Below are 27,289 nucleotides of genomic sequence, written 5' to 3'. Positions count from 1 at the left end.
CAGATTCTGTGTCTCCCTCCCTCTCTGACCCTCCCCTGCTCGTACTGTCTCTGTCTCTCAAAAATAAATAAAAAACATTTAAAAAAACCATTTTGAAAAAATTACAACTTGTGTTTAAATTCTTTTTCAGTAAACTATCCAGTACAGGTTTTTAGATCCTCCCTGCCTTTATAAGAGCAGAGTTTGGTCTAAATATTCTCAAAGTGTCTTTTGGCACTCAACCTTTCACAACCCTCATGTCCTCCTCCTATACCTATAATCCAAATGGGGGTAATTCTGTTTGTCTTAACTCACTAAGAAGTACGATTCTATAATGTATTAAAGAAACACATTTTAACAGTGGTGGTCTCTGATATTATTCTATTACTTGGAGGCCAGGGCAATATTAGGAAATAATTGAACTCTTACTGGGAACCTCGTATCCAGTATTGGGCCTGGGCTTGCTACATACTATAAAGTGAACGCACTGCTGCAACCCCCTTCTGAAGGACGCAGTCTCTCTACCACAGAGGAAGTGAGTCTCAAGGAGGTTTACTGATCAGTGCAGGATCACACAGCTATTAAGCTAGCGTACGTGGACTTCAGCTTGAGTGCAAAGTGGGTGCTTTTTCTCTGTGTGTGCTGCTTCACGTGAGAATCTACAGACGGCCCTGCAATAATCAATTGCATTAACCATTTCTCAAACTAAAATATCTTTCTCCCAAACTACTAAAAAGGAGGAAAAGTATTTCATAGCTACTTTTCTGTCTTTATTTAGATATGTGCATCCAATATACCGTAGGATAACGTGTCCAACATGGGAATGGAGAAAATAAAGGAACTGAGGAATCTGCCATTGACTACATGACAACGCTGCTTGGGAACACTTTATTCACTTTAAAATAAATATTGTCTGTAAAACTGTCCAGAACTAAATTCGGTAGTATACAGTAGGCAAAAACAAAGGAAGGCCGGCACAGTGTGTTTTGTTGGAGTAAACCACTCTAAGTCAAAAGACAAGGATCTCTGACTGCCTACACCAGGTACATACCTTGGGGGGAAAAGAGACAAATGTTCCGAGAAGCAATCTATTACAAATAAGAGTTTCTTGAGATTAACAGAGGTGAAGAAAACTTAAATGTTGTGAGGCTTCCTATGTGCCCAGCTTCTAGCTTAACACCTGGTAGAGAACAGTTGCTAAATAAAAGTTTGTGGAAAGGATTTCAGGCACTGGAATTTACATATTTTACATGGTCTCCCATTTAAACAATCTCCTATCATTTTCTTTCTTCATTATCTTTAGTTCATTAACTAGTTATATATACTATAATTTACATAATAAATCTATTATTTAAAAACTTTCAATAGGTACAACAATTATAACATTTCATTAAGCCGGACTCTAAACTGCTTGGATGAGATTTATTTTGGAATCACATTATCCAAGCAAAAAACAAAATTGGTTCATAAGACACGACAAAAATGAAAGAAATGAGACAATTATCTGCCTTAAGAAGTTTATCCATAACCTTTTATATACACGTATATATTCACAAAGTGGTTGAAAGTCCTTTTACACGATCCTGTAGATGAGGTCTGATGGCTGAGGGCGCTAGGAGACACACGGCCACACAGAAACCATCGTGACTGCCAGTGAGCTTTCCTTTCTCCAAACTTTATAATCCTTTAGTTGGGCAGAGAAAGAAGTCCATTTTCATCTGCTGTGTCTAAGATTTTACAAATCACTGGAGATTCCACCTAAAGAACAAAAGCAACAAAACCATTAAAAAGTTGCTACACTGAATACTTACTTTATTCTATAGTCTTTTTTGTGTGAATCCATGTGTATGTTTGTTAAATGTATATTCACAAAAATGTAGTATTTTTCCATAATTGATGAATAATATCAACCCATAAATACACAAAGCTCAATGAACTCTGACCAGGAAAAATACAGAGAAAGCCAGTTAGGCGTCACATAACCAAAGGTAGGACCATAAAACTTCTACAAAGAAATACAACATAATATTTCATGACTCTGGGGTGGCAACGTTTTCTCAGAACAAAACAAAGCATTCACCATAAAAGGGGAAAAATGGATAAAAAAACTTTATCGAATAAACCAATTTCTGCTCATCAAAAGACATTAAGAAAATAAATACGCAAGCCACAGATGGAAGAAAAGAATGCGCACTACAAACAGAGACCTCATATCCCTTACATCCAGAGTATATTTGAGCTCCTAGAAAAAAGACAAACATGGGTGAAAGACAGGCAGATGACAGACTCTCCTTGACCAAAGTCAGGCCCCCCCAGTCCCTCCTTTCAACTAGGCTTCTTTTTGTGTGAGTGTCCCGTCTTGGGCCCGCTGAGTCCTGAGAAGTCAGTGTGGAGAGAAGCCCCCACTCTCGACATTTAACCATCCTCCATATCCGATGGAGTTCCTTGTCTCTCACATCTGATGGCTGGGCATCCGGCCTGTCTTCACCAATAATCCTATCAAGTCAGTTTATGCCGTCTCCGCTCAGTAACTTTCCATCCACTGCCCCCCCCCCCCCCCCCCCCCCCCCCCCCCCCCCCCCCCCCCCCCCCCCCCCCCCCCCCCCCCCCCCCCCCCCCGCCCCACTCCCTCCTGCTTGGCCGTACATCCCCAGCTGTCTTTGCCGCAAGTGGCTTAGGCGGGATCTCTCTTCCCTACTGTGGCGCTCTTGACACTCACCGCCAATAGTCTTGAATAAAGACTGAGGGTCAGAATTTTTCTTTCAGAAGACTTGGCTAGACATTTCACAAAAGATCACATGAAAAGGTGCATGCCACCATTTTCCATATGAGAAATGCACATTAGGATGACTAAAATGGCTAAATATAGAAGAGACGGACAATGCCAAATGTGGATAAGGGTGTGAGCAGCTGATTCTCTCACACTACTGGTAGGAGTGTGAAACCGTACAGCCGTTTGGACAGCTACTCGGCAAAAGTTAAACATGTGTCTAACCTAGGATTCAGCAATTCCACTCCCAGGTACTTATCCAAAAGAGATGAAAATACATGGTCACAAAGCAACTTGTAAAAAAAAATGTTTCTAGCGGCTTATTTACATGATTCAAAATGAGAAACAACAGAAATGTTTTTATTAGAAGAATGGATCAGCAAATGTGGTTAACTTATACAACTGAGTACTATTCAAAAAGAGAATGAAGTACTAGAGCAACATGGGTGAGTCTGAAAAACATGCCAAGTCAAAGAAGGCGGGCAGAAAAAACTATATACTATATGATCCCATTCACAGGGAATAAAAAACCAGGCAAAACTGCTGTATGGTGTGAGTAATCAGAAAGGGGTATCTGTGAAGGTTGAGGGATACTGACATAAAAGGCGTATAAACATTTTTTCTGCAGTGGTAAGATACCTTGTTTTGGGTGATGATTACACAGGTATATAAAATTTATCAAAATGTATCAAACTCACACTTAAGATTTTTGCATTTTTTTTTAATGTTTTATTTATTTTTGATACAGAGAGAGAGACAGAGCATGAGAGGGGGAGGGGCAGAGAGAGAAGGAGACACAGAACCGGAAGCAGCTCCAGGCTCTGAGCTAGCTGTCAGCACAGAGCCTGATGCGGGGCTCGAACCCACGAACGTGAGATCTGACCTGACTGAAGTCGGAGGCTCAACCGACTGAGCCACCCAGGCGCCCCAAGATTTTTGCATTTTATTTTATGTAAATTGTATGTCAATAAAAAAGATTTCAGGTTTTACAGAGATAGTATGGGACTGCATTAAGTTCTGGAGATTACGGACGCTCCTTTTTAGACGTAATGCTAAAAGTCAAAACATATTCCCAAACCGAATTCCTGAGTATCCTTTTTTTACTTACCCCAAGGATATACTGACAGGAGTGAGGCTCTAGCATATATACAGTAACAGCATGAGGCGAATCTGATTCCTTACACCTAAAACAGAGAGTACTTTAAAGTACTGCCCAAACCATACACAAGTATTTTTGTTTTCCTCTTAAGCTATAAAAAACTTATTTCCTGTTATAATTTAATATAATAAATGATACAGTTTAACATTCACTATAACAAATAATTATATTAAAATAACTTTAATATTTTATTAAAATTTTTTTTCAAAGTTCATTTATTTAATTTCAGACAGAGGGAGAGAGACTGCATGCATGCATGCAAGTGGGCAAAGGGCAGTGTGAGAGGAAGAGAGAGAGAATCCCAAGCAGGCTCCTCACTGTCAGCACGTGGGGCTTGAACCCATGACCCAGGCCCAAATCAAGAGATGGACGCTCAACTCACTGAGCCCCTGATTTTCTTTCTGTATCTTCTAAAGTTTCTTCCTCTCTCTCTTAAGTGATCTCTATACCCAGTGTGGAGTTCGGATTCACAACCCCAAGATCAAGAGTGGCATGTTCTTTTGACTAAGCCAGCCAGGGGCCCCCAATTTTAATATTTTAGAATAAAGTAATAATTTTTTAAAAATGTTTATTTATTTTTGAAAGAGAGAGAGGGAAAGAGCATGAGCTTGGGAGGGAGACACAGAATCTGAAGCAGGCTCCAGGCTCTTGGCTATCAGCACAGAGCCAATGTGGGGCTCGAACTAACACTAGGAGATCATGACCAGAGCCGAGGTGGGAGACTTAACCAACTGAGCCACCCAAGGCGCCCCAGAATAAAGTGTTGATTTATACTATATTAATCCATATTATGCAGAAATATAATTGTGAATAATTATACACATATAAATAAAAACAAATATAATTAGATTTCCTATTTATATAAACGTTTGCACACTAGATTCAGATTAAAGAGGAAAACATAAATCACGAGTTGATGGTCCAACTTACTTTAGTTTTACAGTCACCTGTCTTGGTTTGTCAGTTATATCACAAATATCTCCATTCCCATAAAAATGTGATACCATCCTGAATCAGAGAAACACACAAGTCCATTAATTCAGAGTAACTATAACAGGGAGGTGAGAAGACGGTTAGGGGGATCAGTTTTGCATTAGTTATAAAATATTTTTAGGATCCTGTCACAGAAAGTGTTTCAGATTCTATAAAGAAGAAAATAAAACTGAAATATTTCAGAGTGATTTACTTAATAAGAATAATCTTCAATTTGCATATTATTTATTTGTATACAAATAGTTAAGGTTAAATTGCTTTTTTAAAAAGTTCTTTTGAAGTTAACCATTTACTCAGGCCCTTATTTTTTAAAATTCCCAAGGCTTGTTTCGCTCATTGGTTTCTTTCTTTCTTTTTTTTTTTAATGTTTTATTTATTTTTTGAGAGAGAGACAGTGTGAGCAGGGCAGGGTCAGAGAGAGAAGGAGGCACAGAACCGGAAGCAGGCTCCGGGCTCTGAGCTGTCAGCACAGAGCCCAACATGGGGCTCAAACCCACGAACTGTGAGATCATGACCTGAGCCGATGTTGGACACTTAACCGACTGAGCCACCCAGGCGCCCCCATCCTCAGCCCTTTTTTTACTTTGTGGAATGTTTTCTCTCCTTCCCATCCTTCAGCCGGCTCCACTCATAAAAATATGTAATGCAGGTATACAAAGGTACAGCCTAGGTTAAGCTACAAATTCCAAATGAGCAGCGTCCAAAAAACAACAACAAAAAAAGTTAAAATTTGCGAGCCTTACACTCCTATGCTTCAAATTGATTTGTTGCAAGTGATACCATAAACTATTTTTACATGAAACATACACAAACAGAAAAGTCCCTCTGTTTAGTATATTCTAATACTTAAATGCCCATCTCTTAATTTTGCTGCTTTTGGTCAGCCCAAAAAGTCAGCACAATTCTTCTTTTTTTTGTTTTTTAATGTTTATTTTTGAGAGAGAGAGTACAAGCAGGGGGAGGGGCAGAGAGAGAGAGACAGAGAGAGGAGAGAGGAGAGAGGGGGGAGAGAGAGAGGGGGGGGGAGGACCTGAAGTGGGCTCTGGGCCATCAGCGCAGAGCCTGATGCCTGATGTGGGGCTGGAACTCACATGCAGTGAGATCATAATCGGAGCTGAAGCTGGACACTTAACTGAGCCACCCAGACACCCCCAATTTTTTTTTTAAGATTTTATTTTTAAGTAATCTTTATACCCAATGTTCAGCTCAAATGCACAACCCCAAGGTCAAGAGGCTCGTCTATACCAGCTGAGCCAGCAAGGTGCTCTGAAGTCAGCACATTCTGAAAAACAGTCTCTCAATACCATGTGTGCTAGGAGGGACAAAGCTAATGCCCAATAAAGAGAAAGAATGAATAATTTAAAATTCACCAGGCAGCAGACTACAAGGAAAATTAAGCATAGTTATTCTTGGGAAATAAAGAGATTAATTTATTTTTTCTGTAACAAGATATACCCATATAACTCACAGGAGATGTGAGGTGGTTTTTTAAAAAGCCACTATTTATTTTCAACCATAACCTCACAAAGGTAAAGTAAGAAAGGAAAATGCTAGCGGATATTTTCTATTTTTACTTTTTAAAGTTTGTTTATTTTGAGAGGAAGAGAGCATGTGTGAGTGGGGGAGGAGCAGACAGAGGGAGAGAACCCCAGGCAGGGTCCATGCTGGGTGGGGGTGGGCAGGTGGGGAGGGGAGGGGGCCCGAAGTGCTCGAACTCATGAACCTGTCAGATCATGACCTGGGCTGAAACCAAGAGTTAGACACTTAACCAAGTGAGCCGGCCAGGTGCCCCTAGAGTATATTTAAACAGAATTTAACTGACTTAAAAAGGTAAAGATCACACATTAAAAAGGCAAATGCTTTATAACAGTCTCAGACTTACTACATGGAACCGAGCCGCCGTGGCTACCGCCAGCACCACCACTCATCACCACACCCCCAGCACGGTTACCGCGTGCTGTTCCGGGCACTGTGCGTCGCCTGAGCGACCTTGTTTACATGTCATAACAATCCTATGAGGCAAAAGCTAGCAGACCAGAAAAGTGAGATTTAACAAGACTACGAAATCTGCCCACGGTAGTTAGGTGAAGAGCCAGTATCTGAATCCAGGGCTCCCTGTTCCAGGACTGTGTTCTTAACTATTACCTTAGGAAAAGATATCTAAGTGTTTCAATTTTATGTTTTTCAATATTCTAAGTTTGAAATATTCTACTAATCAGATCCAAGGACAAATAAAGTTCATGGTTACCTGACTGACTGGGTGCCATCATCTTGAAGGTGATAGGCTCTAGCAGTATTCTTCTTGGCCCATTCAATATGCTCCTCTTGGTTCCATGTCCCCACAACCACGGAGGTCTTCCCGCTATCCTTGTCCTAATACATGGAAGACAGATGTGGTGACGCACTCTTCATATTGTCAAGTAGACCGTTATGCTGACGGCCCGCCCGTGCGTCACAGTCCTTACCTCCACCTGCACGCTAAGTACTTGTGTGCAGACGGTAGTCTAACCTGAGAAGTGGAAAGTTGAGCTCATTATCTTCTTTATTCTTTGTTTCTCTGAATAATGAAACTGCTTTCTGGTCAGGCTAACTCCAAATGCAGTTATTTCTATTTCCTTCCTCGCCTACATTATTTTCCTGGGGATGGTCTTGGCTTCAGAATCCTCCCCTACATTTCCAATGCTAGTGGTTCACCCTCTCAACCAAGAGTTTAAGCTCATGCCTAGATGATACAAGTGTATACTACTGTGATTCTTTTTCTTTTCTAAAATTTTTGTGAGAGAGCGCAAGCGGAGGAGGGGTATAGAGAGGGACAGAAGATCCAAAGTGGGTTCTGCACTGTTGACAGCAGCAAGCCCGATGTGGGACTTGAACTCAAGAACTGTGAGAACCGAAGTTGAATCATCAACCGACTAAGCCACCAGGTGCCCCGCTACTGTGATTTTTAAAGAAATTAATTCTCTGGCCTCTATCTTTTACGCTGCAGCCACAATGAACCTATCTTCATCTGACTTCTACTCTTTCAAATGCCAATCTTTAAGTTACATTAGTATTTATACTAGTCATGTGACATCATGCTTATTTCTGTATCAAGACTATTCAGAAACCCCCTTCCCCATTCGGATTTTATTATTTTTTATTAAATTTTTTGCTTTTTTATTTATTTATAACACTATTTATTTTTTTAAATTTTAGATAGCACGAGATGGGGAGAGGGGCACAGGGAGAAAGACGGTTTGTTCCCATGACCCTGGGATCATATGTGAGCCGAAATCAAGAATTGGCTGTGCAACTGCCTGGGCCACCAGGCACCCCAATATCTCTATTTTTTTTTTAAACAGTAACATATACCATCTTATATGTAGATTTCCTTCCTTCTCTCTCCTTTTTCTTTCCTCTCCCCTCCCTTCCTTCCTGTTTTTCTTTTCCTTCTTCATATTTTATGCCAGACACCGTGCTGAGCACTAGCATACAGGTGATCAGGAGGACTACAAATCCTGACAACGGCAGATGAACCGGGCACGGCCACCGCTACCAGCAGAGCTTACTACCTAGTGGAAGAAAGAACCATGAAACATTCTTTTAGCCACTGGACTGTAGATGGGCGGGGATTGGAGCTGCGTAGTGAGATGTTTAAGGAGGCTGGATACGGAATAAGGCTGCCTGGGTGAGAATTCTGGTTTTACCATTTACCACCTATGTGGTTTTAGGCAAGTTACTAAATTATTGCTTTCACTTCCTTACCTTGGAATAATAATATTCACCTCTTACGGTTCTTATGAGAATTAAATCAGGTAGTATGCATACTGAGAACAGTGCCTGATATACAATGACCATCATATTTGTTAGCTACTCTTATTTTTATATCTTCCAAAGCTCCTAGTAGAGTCCTTTGGAAAGTTCTAGGTTATATAACCTTGGGCAAAATAAGTTTGATAAAACCTAGTGCTGGCAAATATATGGGAGAAAAGAGCCATCGTTAATGGGAATGACTTCCAAAATGTTCAGCGTGCGTATATTTTGAACTAGCAAGCACATGGCTAGAAATGTGCCTTATGAATACACCTGCAAAAGTTTACCAACAAAACTATAAATGCTCACTAAAATGTTATTACAGCCAAAACTGGAAACAGTTCAAAGGTCTGTACAGATCTGGTAAATATATTGTGGCCATAACACAATCCTCTGTATCGGCTGAGAAGGAGGAGGAGATCAGCTGTTGCTGGCGGGGAAAGATCTCCAAGACACTAACTGAAAAGACCAAGTGCAGAGCAGTGCGGTCAGCAGAGCCCTTCTGTCTAAATACAAGGTTATGCCAACATTTACATACACGCATTTGTTTTGTTGTGGAGGGTTAACTAAGAAAACGTCAAGAGCAATTACTTTTAGGAGATGGACAATGGTGGAGGAGAATGTTACTATTCCTTCTAAATTTCTGGTATGTATTCCTTTAATTAAAAAAAAAAAAAAAGCCATTGTGGAGCCTGGGTGGCTCTGTTGGTTAAGCAACTGGTCTTGATTTCGGCTCATTGTTTGTGAGATTGAGCCCTACATTAGGCACTGCACTGATAGTGGAGAACCTGCTTGTGTTTCTCTCTCCCTCTCTCTTTCTACCCGTCCTTGGCTCATGGTTGCTCTCATTCTCTCTCTCTCTTAAAACAAACAAATAAACCTAAAACAAAAAAGTCAATCCCCTCTTCATTACTTCTCATGCAAATTTGAAAAAAATGAATAAATTCTCTCTAAAAAAGCTGTTGCATATTATCTGGGTTGTAGTTAGGCAACTTTTTTTCCTATTAATAAACATTACTAAAAATAAATACAACATCTATACAGTAGCAAGAATAAATGGGAAGACTAAAATGGCACTTCTCAGGTTTAAGTGAAGAAAAAAACTTTCCTACTTTACAGATACCTCATAAGTTTGGAATGATTTAAATGTGGAAGGTGAGTTGATGGTCTCTCCTAGTATGGTCTGTCTTGGAATTTAAGACTGGCTCAAAACATTTCAAGAGGGCAAACAGTATTTTCTAATTACGAGTTATTATTTCTTTAGGGAATAAAAAGCCTTTGAAAACAGCCAGGTAAATATTTATTAATTAATGTTTGTCTTCAAACACTTTCCCTTAGCAAAGTACAACTATGACAGATAAATTTAATAAGGTCTGAAGTTCAGACTTTAGGCAGCTTGGCTCAAATGTGGGAGAATATGCTGATTTATGAAATTAGAAATAAAAGGAAGAATCAAAAGCCAATGCATACAATCTTAAAACTTACTTGGTTTTAAACTTAGATGATATGGCATGTTCTTTTAGCTGACAAACTTGCTGTATTTACCTTATTTTCCTAACCTGAGCCATAATGTACTATCTTATTATTCATTTTGTTAAAATTTTTTTACTTTGTTAATTTAAAGAATCATAATTACTAATTTCTTGGTCAAAGCTAAAGAGATTAGTCACAATAGCTTATTATTCCTCCAGAGTCACAGTAATACAAGAATCTGAGGAGTTAATAAGCAATCTTACTTTAAGATGGTTGACTTAGTGGGGCGTCTGGGTGGCTCAGTCGGTTAAGCCTCCGATGTTGGCTCGGGTCATGATCTCAGTTTGTGGGTCTGAGCCCTGCGTCAGGCTCTGTGCTGACAGCTCTGAGCCTGGGGCCTGTTTCAGATTCTGTTCTCCCTCTTTCTCTGCCCCTCCCCTGTTCACACTCTGTCCCTCTCTCAAAAATAAATAAACATTAAAAAAAAAAAAGAAAAAAAAGATGGTTGACTTGGTTAATACCAAGTTTTCCATTTTCCGGGACTTACAGACACTTTGAAATATTTTCATATTCAAGTCATTTCATAATTAAAACACCATCTCCCCTCTTTTTTTTCATAAAAGATTTTAAAAACTTCATCTAGTGGTAGAATGATATAAAGGCTATTCCCTACCTCATGATATTGATGTACATGTTTGCCATAGCAGAACTCATATTTCCACCAACCAACACCCTACAGGAAAGCAAACAGATCAAGTTACAGACAGAGAATGGGGGTCTGGGGTCTCTCTCAATACTGCCACATGACAGTGATGGAAAAATATATATATAAGCTATATTAGCAATACATGGTATTAAAAGGTACTGAGAAATAACATTACATGGTGAAAGATGGTTAACTGTACTTATGATGAGCATTAAGAATTGTCAAATCACATTGCTATAGCACGTGACACTAATATAACATTTCTTTGTCAACTATACTTCAATAATAGAAATTACTGAGAAAAACTAATTTAGAAAAGACAAATATGGAGACTAGCTACTGTATTGCCTTAGTAAAATAAAATGAAAATTCCACTTAGTGTATTTCCTACTGGAAACTAATAGTCTATTAGGGGCAAAATTTAACCTTTGTAGATGTTAACTCAAATTTTACATGTGATCGCTACATAACGAAAATGTAGGCCATACAATTATTTTTATGCTATATAATCTTTGGTGCCCATTCTACCAATCAACCCAAATCATACATGACTTAGTTGTATATACATATTTTCTCTCAAGTAAAGGTCAAGTTTTAGCCTGTGAGTAAAGAGAACATAATGGCTACAAATTAGATTATATAGTAAGATGCAGAGAGAAAATGTCTATTAGGAGGCTGCCAGAATCCTGCCATTTCTCTATAGACAAAAACTTTTGTCAGGGCTGCTAATGGCTGCTGACTAATTAACATACAAGTGAAGGCTGTTAAGATAAATTTTGAAACCAAAGGCTCACTTCTCACCCCATGAAAGCAGTAAGAACCACTAAGAAACTCTTTTATGAGCTGGTCATCTGTCAATTTGGATATATGGGTTGTTCCAACAGTGAGCATAGGCTGAGAACCAACAGCAATGGGTTTGTGGATTGCTGGAAATCTCTCTTCTTTAGTTGATTGCAACTCTTCCTAAAATTAAACACATATGTTTAAGGCCTTCTATACCATACTTATTTTTTTCAGTTAGGACTTAAATTATTATTGTTAACTGTAGGAATTTTGGAAATAAAAATTGTCCACTCATTTTTAATGTGTTGTCAAAAAATGAATTTCCAACACTTAATACAATAGAGAAAGTTCTAGACAAATGTTAGTTCTACCAGTTAGGGGTATGATGGCCATTTTTAACATACAGGTATAATTTCCATTTCATATGTTTTGTCTCCTCTTTTTTCTTTTTCTCATTATAGCAGCTAGAATTACTCTAGTGCAAGTACCTGAGCTAAGTGGTACTCGACCTTACCAGAAATACCACAAACACATTATAGACACACAAATAAACACAAATATACATCACAACTTTCCTTAAAAAAATTTTTTTTAATGTTTTATTTTTTTTTTTTGAGAGAGAGAGAGAGAGAGAGAGAGAGAGAGACAGCATGAGCAGGGGAGGGTCAGAGAGAAAGGAAGATACAGAATCTGAAGACAGACTCCAGTCTCTAAGCTAGCTGTCAGCACAGAGCCTGATGTGGGGCTCAAACCCACGAACTGTGAGATCATGACCTGAGCTGAAGCTGGATGCTCAATCGATTGAGCCACTCAGGCACCCCATAACTTTCCTTTAAAAAAAAAAATTACTGGGGTGCCTGGGTGGCTCAGTCAATTGAGCGTCCGACTTCGGGTCAGGTCATGATTTCGCAGTTCGTGGGTTCAAGCCCGGCAGTGGGCTCTGTGCTGACAACTCAGAGCCTGGCGCCTGCTTCAGATTCTATCTCCCTCTCTCTCGGCCCCTGCCCTGCTCATGATCTCTCTCTCTGTCTCTCAAAAATAAATAAATAAATAAATAAATAATAAATAAATAAATACTTAAAAAATATTGCTAATGAAACTATAAAATTCCACAATTCTTCTCGAATACAGTTTGAGAGTATATATCAAAACCCTTCATTATGTGCTTACCCAAATTAAGTGCTTACATATGACCCATTTCTAGAAATTTTAGTAAATGATCACCATTGATGGGTGCAAAGTAGCTCCAATGAGATTCAGTGTGACATTCTTTATGTTAGCAAAAAATTGTGGACCAGAAAAATATCTATACTAGTAAATTATCTGAATAAATTTTGGTACTTTAAAATAACATTATAGAAGATTACTTTATGACATAGTAACAGAAATAATATACTGTTAGGTGAAAACAAGTGAAAATTTTATATACAGATATACACACACATATATAGTTTGGTCCCAATTATTATTACGGAGCATGAGCGGGAGAGGGCAGAAAGAGAGGGAGACACAGAATCCAAAGCAAGCTCCAGGCTTTGAGCTGTCAGCACAGAGCCCTATGTGGGGCTTGAATTCACGAAATGTGAGACCATGACCTGAGCCAAAGTCAGATGCTCAACCGACTGAGCCACCCATGTGCCCCAAGGTCCTAAGTATTTTGAAAGCATTATCATCGGTAGTTTTTTATTTCATTTTTTAAAAATAATTATTTATTTAAGTAATCCCTACCCCCAGTATGGGACTTAAACTCATAACCCTGAGATCAAGAGTTGAGTGCTCTTCTGACTGAGCCAGCCAGGCATACCTATCTGTAGCTCGTTAAAAATAATTTTTCTCAAATGGCATATTAGACAAATTAATAAAAGGAAAGTAAGATGGCATTTCTTCCCTGAAGAGTGATTAAAGTTAGGATTTGTGAAGCATTTTGATTGAGCTGACTTTCAAGTACCTGTCAGTATTTAAATCACTATTAGGGAGGAGACCAGAAAAGAATCCATCTCCAATCTTTTAACTGAGCACTTCAAATCAAAGGCTGATTAATGTTAAGATACTTTTTCTTTCCTATCAGATGGCAGTATTCACAACAACAGTCTGGCAATACTTTTACAGTGAGTACTCAAGAGAAATGGGAGAAAGGGGTTTTGCAGCTGAATGTTAGTTATTAGTTAATGAAACCCACAGAATACCAGGTATCATGCCAGAAGCTGGGAACCCCAAAGTAATAAAGCAGACCTTGTTCTCCCTTCATCTTAATGTAAAAATCATAGGAAAACAATCAATTTTATCCATATAAGGGCTACAATGGAGGACGGAACAAAATACAAGACCAAAGAAGAGGAAATAGTTATCTCTTCCTGGGGTGATCCATTAGAAGTCCTGGCTCATTTCAAAGGAAGTGATACTGCTGTGAAAATGATGGGGAAGATAGGAAAAGGGTCATTGTGAGAGACAAGAATCTGAGAGTACTGAAAATGTATTTGGCTATGTCCAGTGAAGAGATGAAAAGCAAAGATAGCTTATCAAAAGGGAGAAGCAGCATAGAGCAGTGATTAAGAGGAGAGGTTCTAAAACCAGATTGTTTTGATATTCATCTCTAATCCATCATCTGTCCCTTCCCTTCTCTGAACCCCTCAATTTCTTAGTCTGTTAAGGAAGGTAATAGTAATCTTGGAGATTGCTGTGAGGATTACACAATAGCTGTTAAGATTCAACACATTTTATTACTGTAATCAGTTTAAGTTGGGGGGGGAAGGTAATGTTGAAGATGGACGTTTGGAACTTGGGAGTATATTAATGCAAGTTGACAGAGTGCTCCTGGGTGAGGCTACAGACCCTAAGAAGAGAAGGCAACTATGGATAGAACTGTGGAGAACTTCAACATTTTAAGGGCGCAGGAAGCAGACAAAGGTTAGTCCACAGGAGAAAAGAACCAGAATAAATCAGAGAGAATGATTAAAGGCAGGAGAGAAAGTTCAAGCTGCAAATGTTCAGTGTTTTATGTGCTAAGATCAAGTTAGGAATATGTCCAGTGAATTCAGAACCAAAATTGCCACTGACCTTAATAAGGACAGTTTTAGAAGAATGACGGCTTGATGACACATAGCAATGAGTTCAAGAACAAATACAGAATGCGGAGATGGGTTGTGGTCTATTTCTTCAAGGGGCTCAACTATTTAGAAATTAAACTTACCTATAATTAATAGGATGTCAAACGTTAAAATATGAAATCATGAGACTAGAAGAATGATAAAAGTTTCTGAGAAGTACTAAAATAATAGAATAATTAAAATTGGTTAAAAAATTGGAATTTAAAATTTTAAGTCGGAAAAATTTACTACTACTACACTATTGGAATCATTAAAATACTGATATATGCTCTGAAATTTGGAAAAGGATGCACCAAGAAAATACTGTTTTTTTTTTTTTAATTTATTTTATTATTTTTTTTAATGTTTTATTTATTTTTGATACAGAGAGAGACAGAGCATGAGAGGGGGAGGGGCAGAGAGAGAAGGAGACACAGAACTGGAAGCAGGATCCAGGCTCTGAGCTAGCTGTCAGCACAGAGCCTGATGCGGGGCTTGAACCCACAAATGTGAAATCTGACCTGAGCCGAAGCCGGAGGCTTAACCGACTGAGCCACCCAGGCGCCCCGAAAATACTGTTAATAATTCTCCTACCTCTTTATTTCTCCTGAAAGGCACTCTTAGTATTTCTTCCTGCTGTTCCAATTGTCTTAGGGTGAGGGGTTTAAATGGTGATCCTGGCAGTGATTGGCAAAATATGTCATTCACAGGAGATGCTCTGAATCTATTCAGTAAGAACAAAGCATTAAAGCTAAGCCTATGACACTTTAAAGCATGTGTGCATTTCACGTTTAAAATATTAAATCCACGACCTACCTATATTTAGGATGATTGCACAGGAGTGGTGTCAAAATGACGACTTCATATTCACAAGTTGTAACTTCGGCGACTGAAAGAATTTCATGCTTAGATTCAGGATGACATATGTACATCACAGTACTCGATCTGGGCCGGTTCTGTTTCAAACTACAAGGTGTACCGTTTCCCATTCCCACAGGATAGTAGGGGGTCATCTGACCTTCGATATTCTTAGTGGGAATCTTAAAAAGAGTACAGGACAGACTTTTCATTAGAAATGGAGGTGGGGGTGAGGATGGGAGAAACACTTATTCTTATAGGAAGAAACTACATTTTATTGATAAACCAACATTTATAAAGGTAACATTTCTGTATTTTCTGTATATTCTTCCTCTAACATTTTTTGATTCTTAAATTCTATTTAAGCAAATACATATTTTCACAGCTAGTTTAACACAGTAAAAAAGGAAAATTTTTATTTGGTGCTAATATTAAGATGCTAAGTAAATGTACATTTATATAAAAGGATATAATATCTTGATTGATATGAATTGTTTTCAGTAGTTGTAAAGGAAGAGACTAAGATAAAATACAGGAACTTAAATATTGGACTACTCAGAGCTTTCCACATTAAACTCTCAGTGAATGGCTGTGTTACACTTCAGATTCTAGAGATCTGAAGCCTGATTTATCAAAAAGTGGGACTACAGAGTAAAACATTATCTTCTAAAATAGGAATCTCAATACTGTCCTCGGTCATTAATCTGCCTACTCCTTTTCCCTGGCATTAATATTAAGAGACATAGAAAAGTCCACTAGAACAGGCCTAGAACAATACTGTTCGTAATAGTTCCAAGCAAGCTCTTTGAAGGCAGGGGGCTCATCTTGTATCACCTTGGTGCCCGGTCAGTGCCATCTCTAAAACAGGCAATAAACAAATGTTTTTAGGGAAAAATATTTTGATAGTTCTTATATGCTGTTTTCATGCTAGTTTCTAGAATTAGGAAATCCTGGGTTCAGAGTCAAGCTTTGAATTTACCAGCTTTCTGACTTTGACTAACGTCCAGTTTTTGTCATTTGTAAAAGGAGAATACTAATATATACTCAAAGGCTGGGGGGGAAATTAAGCATTACCTTTTATTACATGCCTGGCACAGTATCTGGCTTATAAATTGGGGCTCAGTAAATGTTAGTTTTCTTCCCTTACCCTTTTCTTCCTCTTCCTTTATCATTCACACTTTGAATTCCATCTTGCTATCCTCCAGAGCCACAGTAAATAAATATTTTATCTCAAAGGTAGTCTGCAAAATTAAAATCTTTTAAAAAAGCAATGTTTTGTGTGTCTATGCTTAGCTTACTGACTCCCCCCAAAGCCACCCTTTTCAAGTTACATGCATCCCTTTTAAGGCCTTTGCCATTTCACTTTACATCTAATAGAAGTTATGATATTATATGAAACCACTTCTAGAAATATCCTCTATCAATAGGTTATTTAACTCTATGGGTGTGGTTAGGATTCAGAAAGCATTCCCTGAACTACAGGGGCATTTAAAAATTGTGATTAGGTGCCCTAAGGAATCATTCTTTTTAAACAATGGTATTTTCCAGTCATCAATTATACATTCATATTCCGTAAACACTTATGAAGTGCACATATTATATCTGGCACTCTGCTTTGCACTGCGGGGTAAAGAGATAAAAGATAGTCCCTGCTTTGAAGATGCCTGCAGTCTGGTAGCTTGTGTAGTTTATCTGTTTTACCCACGGGAGACAGGGACCAAACAAGAGAAAAAAGGCAAAAGCTCTGATTTATAATGATTTCCATGTTAAAGAGAGGGAACCACTGCTAAGCCTGGAAGTGCTCTCCTGCTATTACGAACACTTCACCAGACACATCTTTGTCTTTTCCTTTATTTTTCTATGATCTTAAAAGTAAATAAAAGTATCACAGTATAACTCTTCTCAGAAAAACCTAACATAATGCAAGTTTTCTTTGACTCAATCCTTTGGGGTATTTGATGGGTAAAGAACACAAGACTAAATTCTATCATTTAAAATGTATAAATTCATACCTCACTAATAATAGATGTTAAGAGTGAAAAAAAAGTCAACACTTATCACTTGCCTCTTTTGATTTTTCCTTTTCATCTGCTTCTTGATCTGTGGAATAATGTAAGAGTAAGGTAGGTGTAAACAAAGTGACTTATATATATATAAAATACAAACGACTCAGTTATCAACCAACCTCTTAATTTTAAACTTCTTTCTAAAGAAGATCCCATAGATATAAGTTAGATTGTCTATAGATATAAATTTTGTCTTACAACTTTTATTTTTTTTCACAATTGTAGGGATACATCTACATTTCTATTTCCATATATAACAACTATATTAAACCAAAGAAAAGACTAACATTAACACTATATGAATATAACATTAACATGTGTTATCTTAACAAATTTAAAAGAATTAATAGGTAGCAAAAAGGATACTGTTTGTTGAGGTAGAAAATAATGAAAAGGTCTCTTTGAAAATGTTTTCTAAGAGATTGTTCAGAAATTTATTTTAGTGCTTTGAAATTAATCCAGTCTCCGACAAGATCTTTTAAATTCCAATTTGAGCATATACTTCCAACCAAATTCCAGCATTACTATCAAATCACTCTGTAGAAACAAACCTTTTTCAGATAGAAGGTTCTTAGCCAGCATATTCCCAAGGTAGTACTCATGAATATTTACTTTCTATATTTGGAAATAAAATAAAAATACAGTAAGTATTTTGCAAATACCAAGAAAATAACTTGAAAATCATCAATCTCATTATTAACATTCTCATTTTACAATGTTCCATACTTGATGTTTTGAAAAACAGAATGTACCTGACCACTTTCTTTTTCTTCATGGTACTGTCGAATGTGTTTTCCGTGACATACTTCATAAGTCCAGTAAGACTCAATCTAAGAAAAATGGATGTATTTACACATACAAAAGCCACATACGTCAACTGAATTACTTTGATATTTTATGTAGTTGAGTAGATTTCCCTCAAGATTTAGAGTAAGCTTTCATTAAATGAAACATTATCATGCCTCAGAAAAATATGCAGTTTCTGAAACCTATTCAAAGTTTTCACTAATTTGCTGTATGTGAAAACTCTGTGAAGAAAATAGGTCTACAATACACCATAGATCTGTGATAATATTAGCCTTAGGGGCTATTTTTTTTTTTTTAAATAAAGTCAGTTCTTCACAGCCCAGTGCGGGGCTTGAACCCATGAACGTGAGATCATGACCTGAGCCAAAGTCAGAGGCTTAGCCGACTGAGCTACCCAGGCATCCCTTTAGGGGCTATTTTTGACACAGTTGACAAAATAACAATTAGCATTTTTTAATTAAAATTGTATATAAGAAAATGTTCCTTTGAATTGAAAAACGTTCAAAGCATTTTGATAAGTGATATTATTTGAAATCGGTTTTAATGGGTATTTACTGCATCTCCTTACTATCCAGGGATTTAAATGAACAAAATACTACTAAGCAATAACTTTGATTTACAACTAACTTAAAATGTGATACAACATAATAAAGTAAAAAGAAATATAGAATTATTTTTAAGGGTCTATTGGCTATTGGAAATTTATTTTTGGCCTTTATTAGGTGAACATAAAATACGTACTCTGTAGGAACAACTGCTTTGTTTAAATAGTGGCTCCAATAGTTCTCTTGGATTAGGGCCTTTATAATCCTTTTCTTCTTCCTATGAAAGAACTAGGGTTTAATACTTACAATTATTCTAGAACTTCACCCAACTCTCCTGTCTGGGTATGAATTCATTGTTCAATAATGCTTGGAAATAAAAAAGGAAGAAAAAGTAAAAACTTTTAATAAGATCCTACGGTTTGCCACTTCTTTCAAAAGAATCGATGTATAAAACATGGAGCCATGGAATAATCTTCCAGTCTTTCCTCCCTTAAAGAAGGTTTGTGAGTATCAGTTTCCTGAACAATTCTTATAGACCTGTGTCAAAAGTTTTAAATACTTGCATCTGAACAGATTCTACCTATGAATGCCTCAGAATAACGGAATTTTGGAAAATCGTGTAGAATGTATGGGAAAGCTTTAAAGTACATCCAGTTTCCTATATATTTTTGCATTTCATACTTGAATGCCTTAGGCATATGTGTACGCATGCAATACGTGTATACATGTCTCATGAAGGTTTAAAACCAAAATGAAACAGAGCTGTCTTTCAGTTTTCAAATCTGAACAAAACCTAAGAAAGCACTCACTGAGTTTGTAATGTTTCCATTTTACAGATTGCAAAGATATTATGTAATTAGCTCAATAAGTTTACTGAGTGGAAGGAGTGAGTTTCAAATTTGTTCAAGGTTCCACAGCTAACCATAGCCTATACCTCAGCCTCCTGGCTCCTAGGCTGGTGTCCTTTTCATTTTACCATGCTGACTCTCCTGTTTCATCTTGAAAGAAGTCATTGCCTTGAAGGATGGATAAGAGGCAGTTAGGGCATTTCAGGAGGAAGAAACGGGCATGAGCTAAGGTAGGGAAAAATCGTGGGTACCTATAGATTTATTTATTAGAAACTCTTTATTAAAAATGTCACATATACATTTAAAAATTATGCTGTTTCAAAACTCCCATTTCTATAAGAGAAAGCAAGCCTAGAATTAGGTTTTTATTCAAAATATTAATAACTGGTTGCTAATTTTTACGAGTTGAACTGTAAAATCCAAGATTTCAAGAATAATAAAAGTGATTACTAGTTTAATGGTAAACAGGATTATTGAGAAATCTGTCATTCAGTTTTATTTTAAGGCATGTGTTTGCAGTATTTAGATAATATCTTTGGTGTCAGGCATTATTCATATATTTATAAAAAGTTACCTCATCCCCACTTGTCACAAGGGGCAGAATGCATTTATATTTTTCTTTATGTGTAGTTGTCATGATGACATAATTATCTTCTTTATACAAAACTCCGGTTGTAGGCTAGAAATAGAACAAAAAATACACTTTATTTTCTCTGGTTAAACTGTATTACACTGAATAATTTATAGTCTTAGAGAGGGAGAGAGAGAATCCCAAGCAGCCCCCATACTAGCAGTGCAAGAGCCTGATGTGGGGCTCGATCCAACGAACTGACAGATCATGACCTGAGCCGAAATCAAGAGCTGGATGTTTAACTGACTGAGCCACCCAGATGCCCCAATAATTTATAATGTTAGGTCAAAGTAATTCATCATGTCAATGGAAGATTTTTAAATGTATTTCCAAAGGCAGGGAAAATATTCTACATATTATTTAAGGACAAAATGAGGATGACTAACTTTATCCAAGGTGTTTCAATGTAACAAAAAAATGAACACAAATGAAATTTAGAGTATAAACGATAAACTGGTAATGCAACAGACTGAAGTTAAGATATGGATTAAAAAGTAATACTTAGGGGCACCTGGGTGGCTCAGTGGGTTAAGCCTCCAACTTCGGCTCAGGTCAGATCTCACATTCGTGGGTTCGAGCTCCGCGTCAGGCTTTGTGCTGACAACTAGCTCAGAGCCTGGAGCCTGCTTCCGGTTCTGTGTCTCCTTCTCTCTCTGCCCCTCCCCCTCTCACGCTCTGTTTCTCTCTGTATCAAAAATAAATAAAATATTAAAAAAAAAGTCAAAATGTCTTAAAAAAAAGCAATACTTAAAAAGCAAGTATTTAAGCAATACTTAAAAAGCAAGTAAATACTTATTCTATTAACAATTATTATCTATATGTGAGAATCTACAGTACTTTACAGATGTACTCTCAATTTCATTGGATGGGGCATTTGAACATAATATAGTGCACTATTTTTCATATTTGGTTAAGAACAGCCTGACGCAGGGCTCAAACTCACGAACTGTGAGATCATAAGCTGAGCCTACGTCATATGGTTAACTGACTAAGCCACCCAGAAGCTCAAGGATAAAATACGTTTAAAAGAAAAATCACTAGAATCCTCTGTGCTCACTTTTTTTTTAGTATGCATCTTGGGTCAGCAAACACTTTCTGTAAAGGGCCAACTAGCAAACGTCTGGGGCCTTTTTTTTTGGGGTTCATTTATTTATCTTGAGAGAGATAGAGCAGGGGAGGGGAAGAGAGAGGATCCCAAGCAGGCTCCGTGCAGTGAGCACAGAGCCTAACGCAGAGTGCAAACTCACGAGCCCATGAGATCAAGCTCTGAGCTGAAACCAAGAGTCAGTCAGTTAACCAACCGACTGAGACACCCAGGCACCTCTTAACTTACTTGAATCAGCTTTTGTTAACCTTTTTTTAGATTACTCTATAGGCTCCTGTATTATGACCAAGGATCCTTGTTTATTTATTTTTTTAAACTTTTTTTCAATGTTTACTTATTCTTGAGAGAGAGAGAAATAACGCAAGCAGGGGAGGGGCAGAGAGAGAGGGAAACACAGAATCCGAAGCAGGCTCCAAGCTCCAGGCTCCGAGCTCTCAGCACAGAGCCCGACGTGGGGCTCGAACCCGTGAACCGCAAGATCATGATCTGAGCCGAAGTGGAATGCTTAGCCAACTAAGCCACCCAGGTGCCCCAAGGATCCTTGTTTAAAAGACCATTGTAACTGAAGAGGGGAAACAGATTTGAAAGTGAGAGATGCAAAGTCATATTTATGATAAAGTAATCTTTAGAAAACATTTATTCAGTTGCACCAACAAATTGCTATAAGATATGACATTTATAATACCTTTTGATGTTTTTCAGATATATGCAGAATGTGTGACAATGACTTGTTCAAAGCATGATTCACATTTACTTAGCAATGGCTGGCCTGAAGTCCTGCCAATTCATTCCCTTTACTGTAGTGAGGCAACCAGTATTACTGGGAAAGATAGGATAAAATAGGCAGAGAGGGAAAGGATAGGACCTGAGGTTCCAGGGTGGGGAAAAACGCTTATTTTGGAACAATGCTGGGAGTGTCTGACCACAGCAAGCCCCCTGGGGCATAAGGTTCCTCTTAAGAATGCAACAGACACCACCTACTCCCCCTCAGGCATCCCTCAGGAATTTGACAAAAGACCTAGGTAGAAATAAGTATGAGAGCGTAACTGTAGAACTCACAATGATAAGGCCACAGACCACCCCTCACACAGTGGAAAGGAGCCAATCAGGAATGGACAACCCAGCACCTAGAGCCATCAAGGCAATGAGGGTAGCACCTGAAGATGAAGCAGGGGTAAGGGCAGGGGGTGATGACCAGAACCTTATCAAACAATGTGAAACCACTATGTGGGTGGGTATTCACCTTCGAATGCTCCCTCTCGGCAAAGAGAGCTTTTCTACTATTTTTACTTTCTATTCTAGAGTCTATGATAAACTTTTGCCAGCTGCTTATTCTGTGTCCACTTCTTCATTCTTAGAAGCGGTGAGACAACAAATCCCAGAAGCATTATGACTTAACTGTATTTACCTCTATTTGTGAAGTACCTGCAACTCTGTTGTTCAGAGTTGAATCTGACAGCAATATTGACTTGTTTACTAAAATGTTCTCCACAATACTAACAATGGAAAAAACAACTGCTTGTTTGGAATCACAGCACAGGAAGACAATCTTTTCTGTGTAATAAAAACCGCTCTTGGGGTTTATATGATAAAGGAATTCATTCCTCTTGAAGGATTTCAGCTAGCTCCATTTTTGACCTCAAACTTTCTAGTTGGGTTCTTTCTAGCTTGTCTCTTGGCAAAGCATCCCCAGGAACCAAAACGACCCTCAAAAAGTAAGGACTGCCCTGGGCCAGCAAGACCCTGCCCTTAACTCTAAGACAATGATCGATTTGACGTCCAATGCCTGGCTGCACATACTCACCCACCTTTGCCCCATATTTCCCATATGTAACCTGAAAGTATTTTTGGCGCTTTGGAGAGTCTTTGGGACACGAGTCTGCTAGTGTCTCCCAAGTGTTGGCCTCACTGAAACGAATTCCTATCTTGTTTCACCACCACTCATTTCTCTGTCTTTGGATTTTGTTAGTGGTGAGTGGCTGAATCTGGTCTGTTTGGAACCCCCAGAGCCAAGTGCTTTTGCAACCTAGTACCTCAGCTATCTTCTGGTCTATTGTTTTTAAGATCTAGTAAGGGGTAGATAAAGCTAAGAAATAAAAGCCATCACTTGTTTGAAGATGAAGATTTCTCTCTCATTAGTTTTGAAAGAGCTTCTTTCCTCTTCAATAAAAGGGACCAAGTAGCAATTCTTCTATCTGAAAACTGCTGAAATAGTGAGTCACTTATTGGGATCCCAAGTAAAAAGTTTTTTAACAAACTTTACCCTACTTTTTCAAACAGAAACCACAAGGGAAAAGTTAACCTTTTCTGATTTTCTAACTTAAAAGCCTTTTTGATCTACCAAAAATATTTCTTTTTGATTTATTAAAACAGTTCTTTTTTAAAATTTTTTAATGTTTTATTTATTTTTGAGAGAGAGAGAGAGAGAAAGAGAGAGCAGGGGAGGGTCAGAGAGAGAGAGGGAGACAGAGAATCTGAAGACACACTCCAGGCACTGAGCTAGCTGTCAGCCCAGGGCCTGATGCAGGGCTCGAACCCACAAACTGAGATCATGACCTGAGCCGAAGCCGATGCTCAACCGACCGAGCCACCCAGGTGCCCTATAGTAAAACAGTTCTTTAAGAAAATGAAGTATAATACCTCTGAATGTATGCAGATAGTGTAAAAAAAAGCTGTTGTATATAATACCTTAAAGTATTTTCAGTGTAAGAGGTCCTATTAGTGATCTAATAAAAATCAGATTTTAATATAATGAAATTAATCCAAAGGGGTATGCTACTTTAAGGTTAAGGAACTTTAAAAATATGTTGGCAGGGGAGAAATGCTGAATGTTTAACAAGAGTCTGGAGGAATCAAGATAGAGGATAAGAGACAAAAGTATCTTGATAGAAGCTGTAAAACAGACTCAGTGGCACAACTTGCCAACACATGTAACATGCTAGAGTGGAGTTGGTCACCATTCTTCCCCTGCATAGTGTCTGGGGAAAGTTTTTGAGTAGGAATACATTTCTATGTTAACAGAAGAAGAGGAAATTAGACTTATTTTGTGGCTTTACTTTGGCAAAGTCTATGAACTCTGTGAAGTAATAAATAGTTGAGCACTTTAATAGACACAAAGATGGGAGGTATTTCAGAAGAAAAATACACACACACACACACACACACACACACACACACAAAACCTGAATGCTAAAAACCAGTAAACAAAGAATATCAGAGCCATTAATTAATGAACATGAACATTAAAAAATGTATACCTTTTTGGTGCTTAAAAATTATTCAAAGTAAATATAAAAGTGAGATTATAAAGATCATGTATTGTTTTGATATATCTGAATGGACAGATGGTTTAAAGTACAGAAGTATTTTAAAGATAAAAAAAAATTCACATCTTCTAATCCAGTCTCTTCCAATTTCTGATTGTAAAGAGATAAAGGCCCTTATCCTCTAACTAAACATACAGTTGTTTAGTTACATGTGTGCAACCAACTGGCCCATAAAAGAAAATGACAGAGCCAGGTGAGGAGGGCTGTAGTTTCAGTTACATAAAGTAGGAAGAGAAGCCTTAAGACTATAAAAGTACTAAAACAAAACCCAAGGGTCAATGACAGTGACTCCCAGAGTTTATTTTTTGCATGAAACCCACAGACCTTCTGCCTATTCACAGAAAAATGTCTCTAGATTTTTCTCAAAATAACTTAAAAAAATTCTTCAGATATACCTATCTTAGATTCTGTTGCACTGTCAAAAAGAATTACATTTCAATATAAAATTGGTGGATATGTGAAAGGATGGTACAGGATATATTTGAGACAGACCTTCCATAACCTCTTTTTAGCCAGCACACACCACTGCCAGAAAATGAAATGACAATTTCATAGTCCCCTCGAAAAGGGCTGGTTTTAGTCATCTACTTACACGTCAGTAAGTTTCGAAGGCTGCAGATCAGTGTGCGTTTTTTAATTAGGAAAAAAAAAACCCAACAGGTTCAAGAGTAAAATATTTTAATAACCACATTCTTTAACACTTGTCATGTTCATTTTGTGTGCTTTTAGAAACAAGGACAAAGGATGGACTAAATAAATCATGCTCACCTCAAGCCTGGTAAAGTTATGTCTCACTTTATATAAGCATTTAATATAACAACATTTCGTGGCATTAATGCAAATATAATCCTGGCTTCCCAGAGAAATATTTACTTAGATAAATTTCAGAATCCCTGAACTACTAGATTGGGAAAACTGAAAACAGAGGGATGGAGAAACAAAATGTGAAGTATTTGCAAAAACTAACATCTGCAAGAAGAAATCTGTTGTGGCAGCCATGACATCTGTTATCTTGGTAAGTCTTGCTTTAATATCATGTTATCACTTATTCTTGTTTCAGTGAAATAGAACAATATGGAAAGAGAACAAAACAGTCACCCCGCAAATGGAATGACTGCAGGTAACTGGGGTAAGAATTAAAAAAAAAAAAAAGCTTTTGTATTTCCCAAGACTTCAATCTGAAATAATTACTACACTGCATCTTTAGTGCGCAATTTTATTGGCCACTACCACTACCACTACCACTGTAGTGGCAGGAAGACTTTTCAGCAGACTACTTCCCAAAGACAGGAGGACTGCAAAGTTTCCTTAACTGTGAAGTTACAAATATGTTCATCAGTCTAGGAAAACTGAACACAACAGCTCATGTTCTGGGGTTTAAATAACAGTCATAGTGCATCAACACGGTAAAGGGTATTCTGAATAGAACGTCGTTAACATCCCACAGGTCAAATAAAGAGCCCTCTGAGGAACAACTTTGAAGGAGAAAGAGCTGTGCCTATACACATATGCACGTGTGTGTATACAAGATAGGTGCACCGAAAGACCGGGAACTCCTATTTGCAGTACGACCGGTTGCGTCGATCCAGTGGTGTGTAATACTGAAGAAGAGAAGGCGGCTGATGTAAGAAGAGCTGCAGCAGACTTTCTAAAGATACAACGTAAGCGCCTGACTTTCTAAGAAAGCTGCTTCCACGAGGTGGGAATGTTGGTAAGCATGGTCTAATGAGACAGATTTAAAAGGGAGAGAGCAGGTAGCCTCTGGATCACCAAAGCTTAGCATGGAGGGCACAACCACATAACGTGTTCTCTAAACACTCGCTGTATGAATGAATGAATGAATGAATGAATGAATGAATGAGAGGTTAATAAACCTTTGGATTAGGGAAGGAGGCAGGCGCCTGCAGAGATGGTTCTGGGGGAGAAACGCGCAGGTAACGAGAAAGGGGACAAACTCTAGTGCTGGGAGGGAGAGAGAGCTACAGGATTCGCGAGGGCACTGACCAGAGAGAACTCGGTGCCGGGCCAGTTGACTCGGAAAGGGATGTCATCGCTGAGCTGGGGGAGCGCTCGGCCGCCGCCAGACGCCTCTAAGAGGCCGCAGAGGACCAGTAACACCGGCCCGCCAGGGACCAGACTACGCGCGCCGCCTCCTCCTTCCTCCATCCTCCGCCGCCGACTTCTCCAGCCGCCGCCACAATCTCCTCGGGCCTCAGAGGAGAGGAGAGGAGAGGAGGGGGAGGAGGAGGAGGCGGCGGGACTACTAAGCACCCAGGCAGCCGGGTGCCCAACCGCCGCCACGTCTCCTTCCGGAGAGCAGGGCAACGCCACCTCCACCCCCTTGGGCCTTCCGCCACCGTTT

The 27,289-nt window shown here is 38.4% G+C and overlaps 1 protein-coding gene across 3 annotated transcripts; it reads right to left on the bottom strand.

Annotated features, from left to right (window-relative positions):
* Window positions 1–840: 840 nt before the first annotated feature.
* Window positions 841–27,280, bottom strand: ERLEC1 (endoplasmic reticulum lectin 1). Of its 3 annotated transcripts, XM_029937347.1 has the most exons (14): window positions 26,932–27,279; window positions 20,440–20,544; window positions 19,214–19,294; window positions 18,418–18,495; window positions 18,217–18,280; window positions 17,665–17,699; window positions 15,558–15,781; window positions 15,336–15,465; window positions 11,674–11,835; window positions 10,840–10,899; window positions 7,150–7,274; window positions 4,839–4,916; window positions 3,858–3,933; window positions 841–1,737 (listed from the first exon to the last, which is right to left on the bottom strand). In XM_029937347.1, exons 1-14 carry the CDS (start codon window positions 27,091–27,093, stop codon window positions 1,666–1,668), a joined length of 1,452 nt encoding a protein of 483 aa, XP_029793207.1. In that variant the 5' UTR covers window positions 27,094–27,279; the 3' UTR covers window positions 841–1,665. The 3 variants fall into 3 exon arrangements, with proteins under 3 accessions (XP_029793207.1, XP_029793208.1, XP_029793209.1); XM_029937348.1 differs by lacking the exon at window positions 11,674–11,835 and having other exon boundaries at window positions 26,932–27,280; XM_029937349.1 differs by lacking the exons at window positions 10,840–10,899; window positions 11,674–11,835 and having other exon boundaries at window positions 26,932–27,280.
* Window positions 27,281–27,289: the final 9 nt, after the last annotated feature.

The sequence above is a fragment of the Suricata suricatta genome, chromosome 4 (assembly GCF_006229205.1).
Source record: "Suricata suricatta isolate VVHF042 chromosome 4, meerkat_22Aug2017_6uvM2_HiC, whole genome shotgun sequence".
In the NCBI taxonomy this organism is placed as follows: domain Eukaryota; kingdom Metazoa; phylum Chordata; class Mammalia; order Carnivora; family Herpestidae; genus Suricata; species Suricata suricatta.
This window is presented reverse-complemented; position numbering and strand designations above follow the sequence as displayed.

What these genes read in the sequence shown, in the direction of transcription:
- ERLEC1 (XM_029937347.1), bottom strand. Translation starts at nt 27,093, where the DNA reads ATGGAGGAAGGAGGAGGCGGCGCGCGTAGTCTGGTCCCTGGCGGGCCG. An exon ending in GATGGCACCCAGTCAGTCAG is followed by an intron (nt 4,917 to 7,149) that starts GTAACCATGAAC and finishes TCTCTGATTCAG; the next exon opens with GATGGTATCACATTTTTATG. An exon ending in CCTGTCAGTATATCCTTGGG is followed by an intron (nt 1,738 to 3,857) that starts GTAAGTAAAAAA and finishes TTTGTTCTTTAG; the next exon opens with GTGGAATCTCCAGTGATTTG.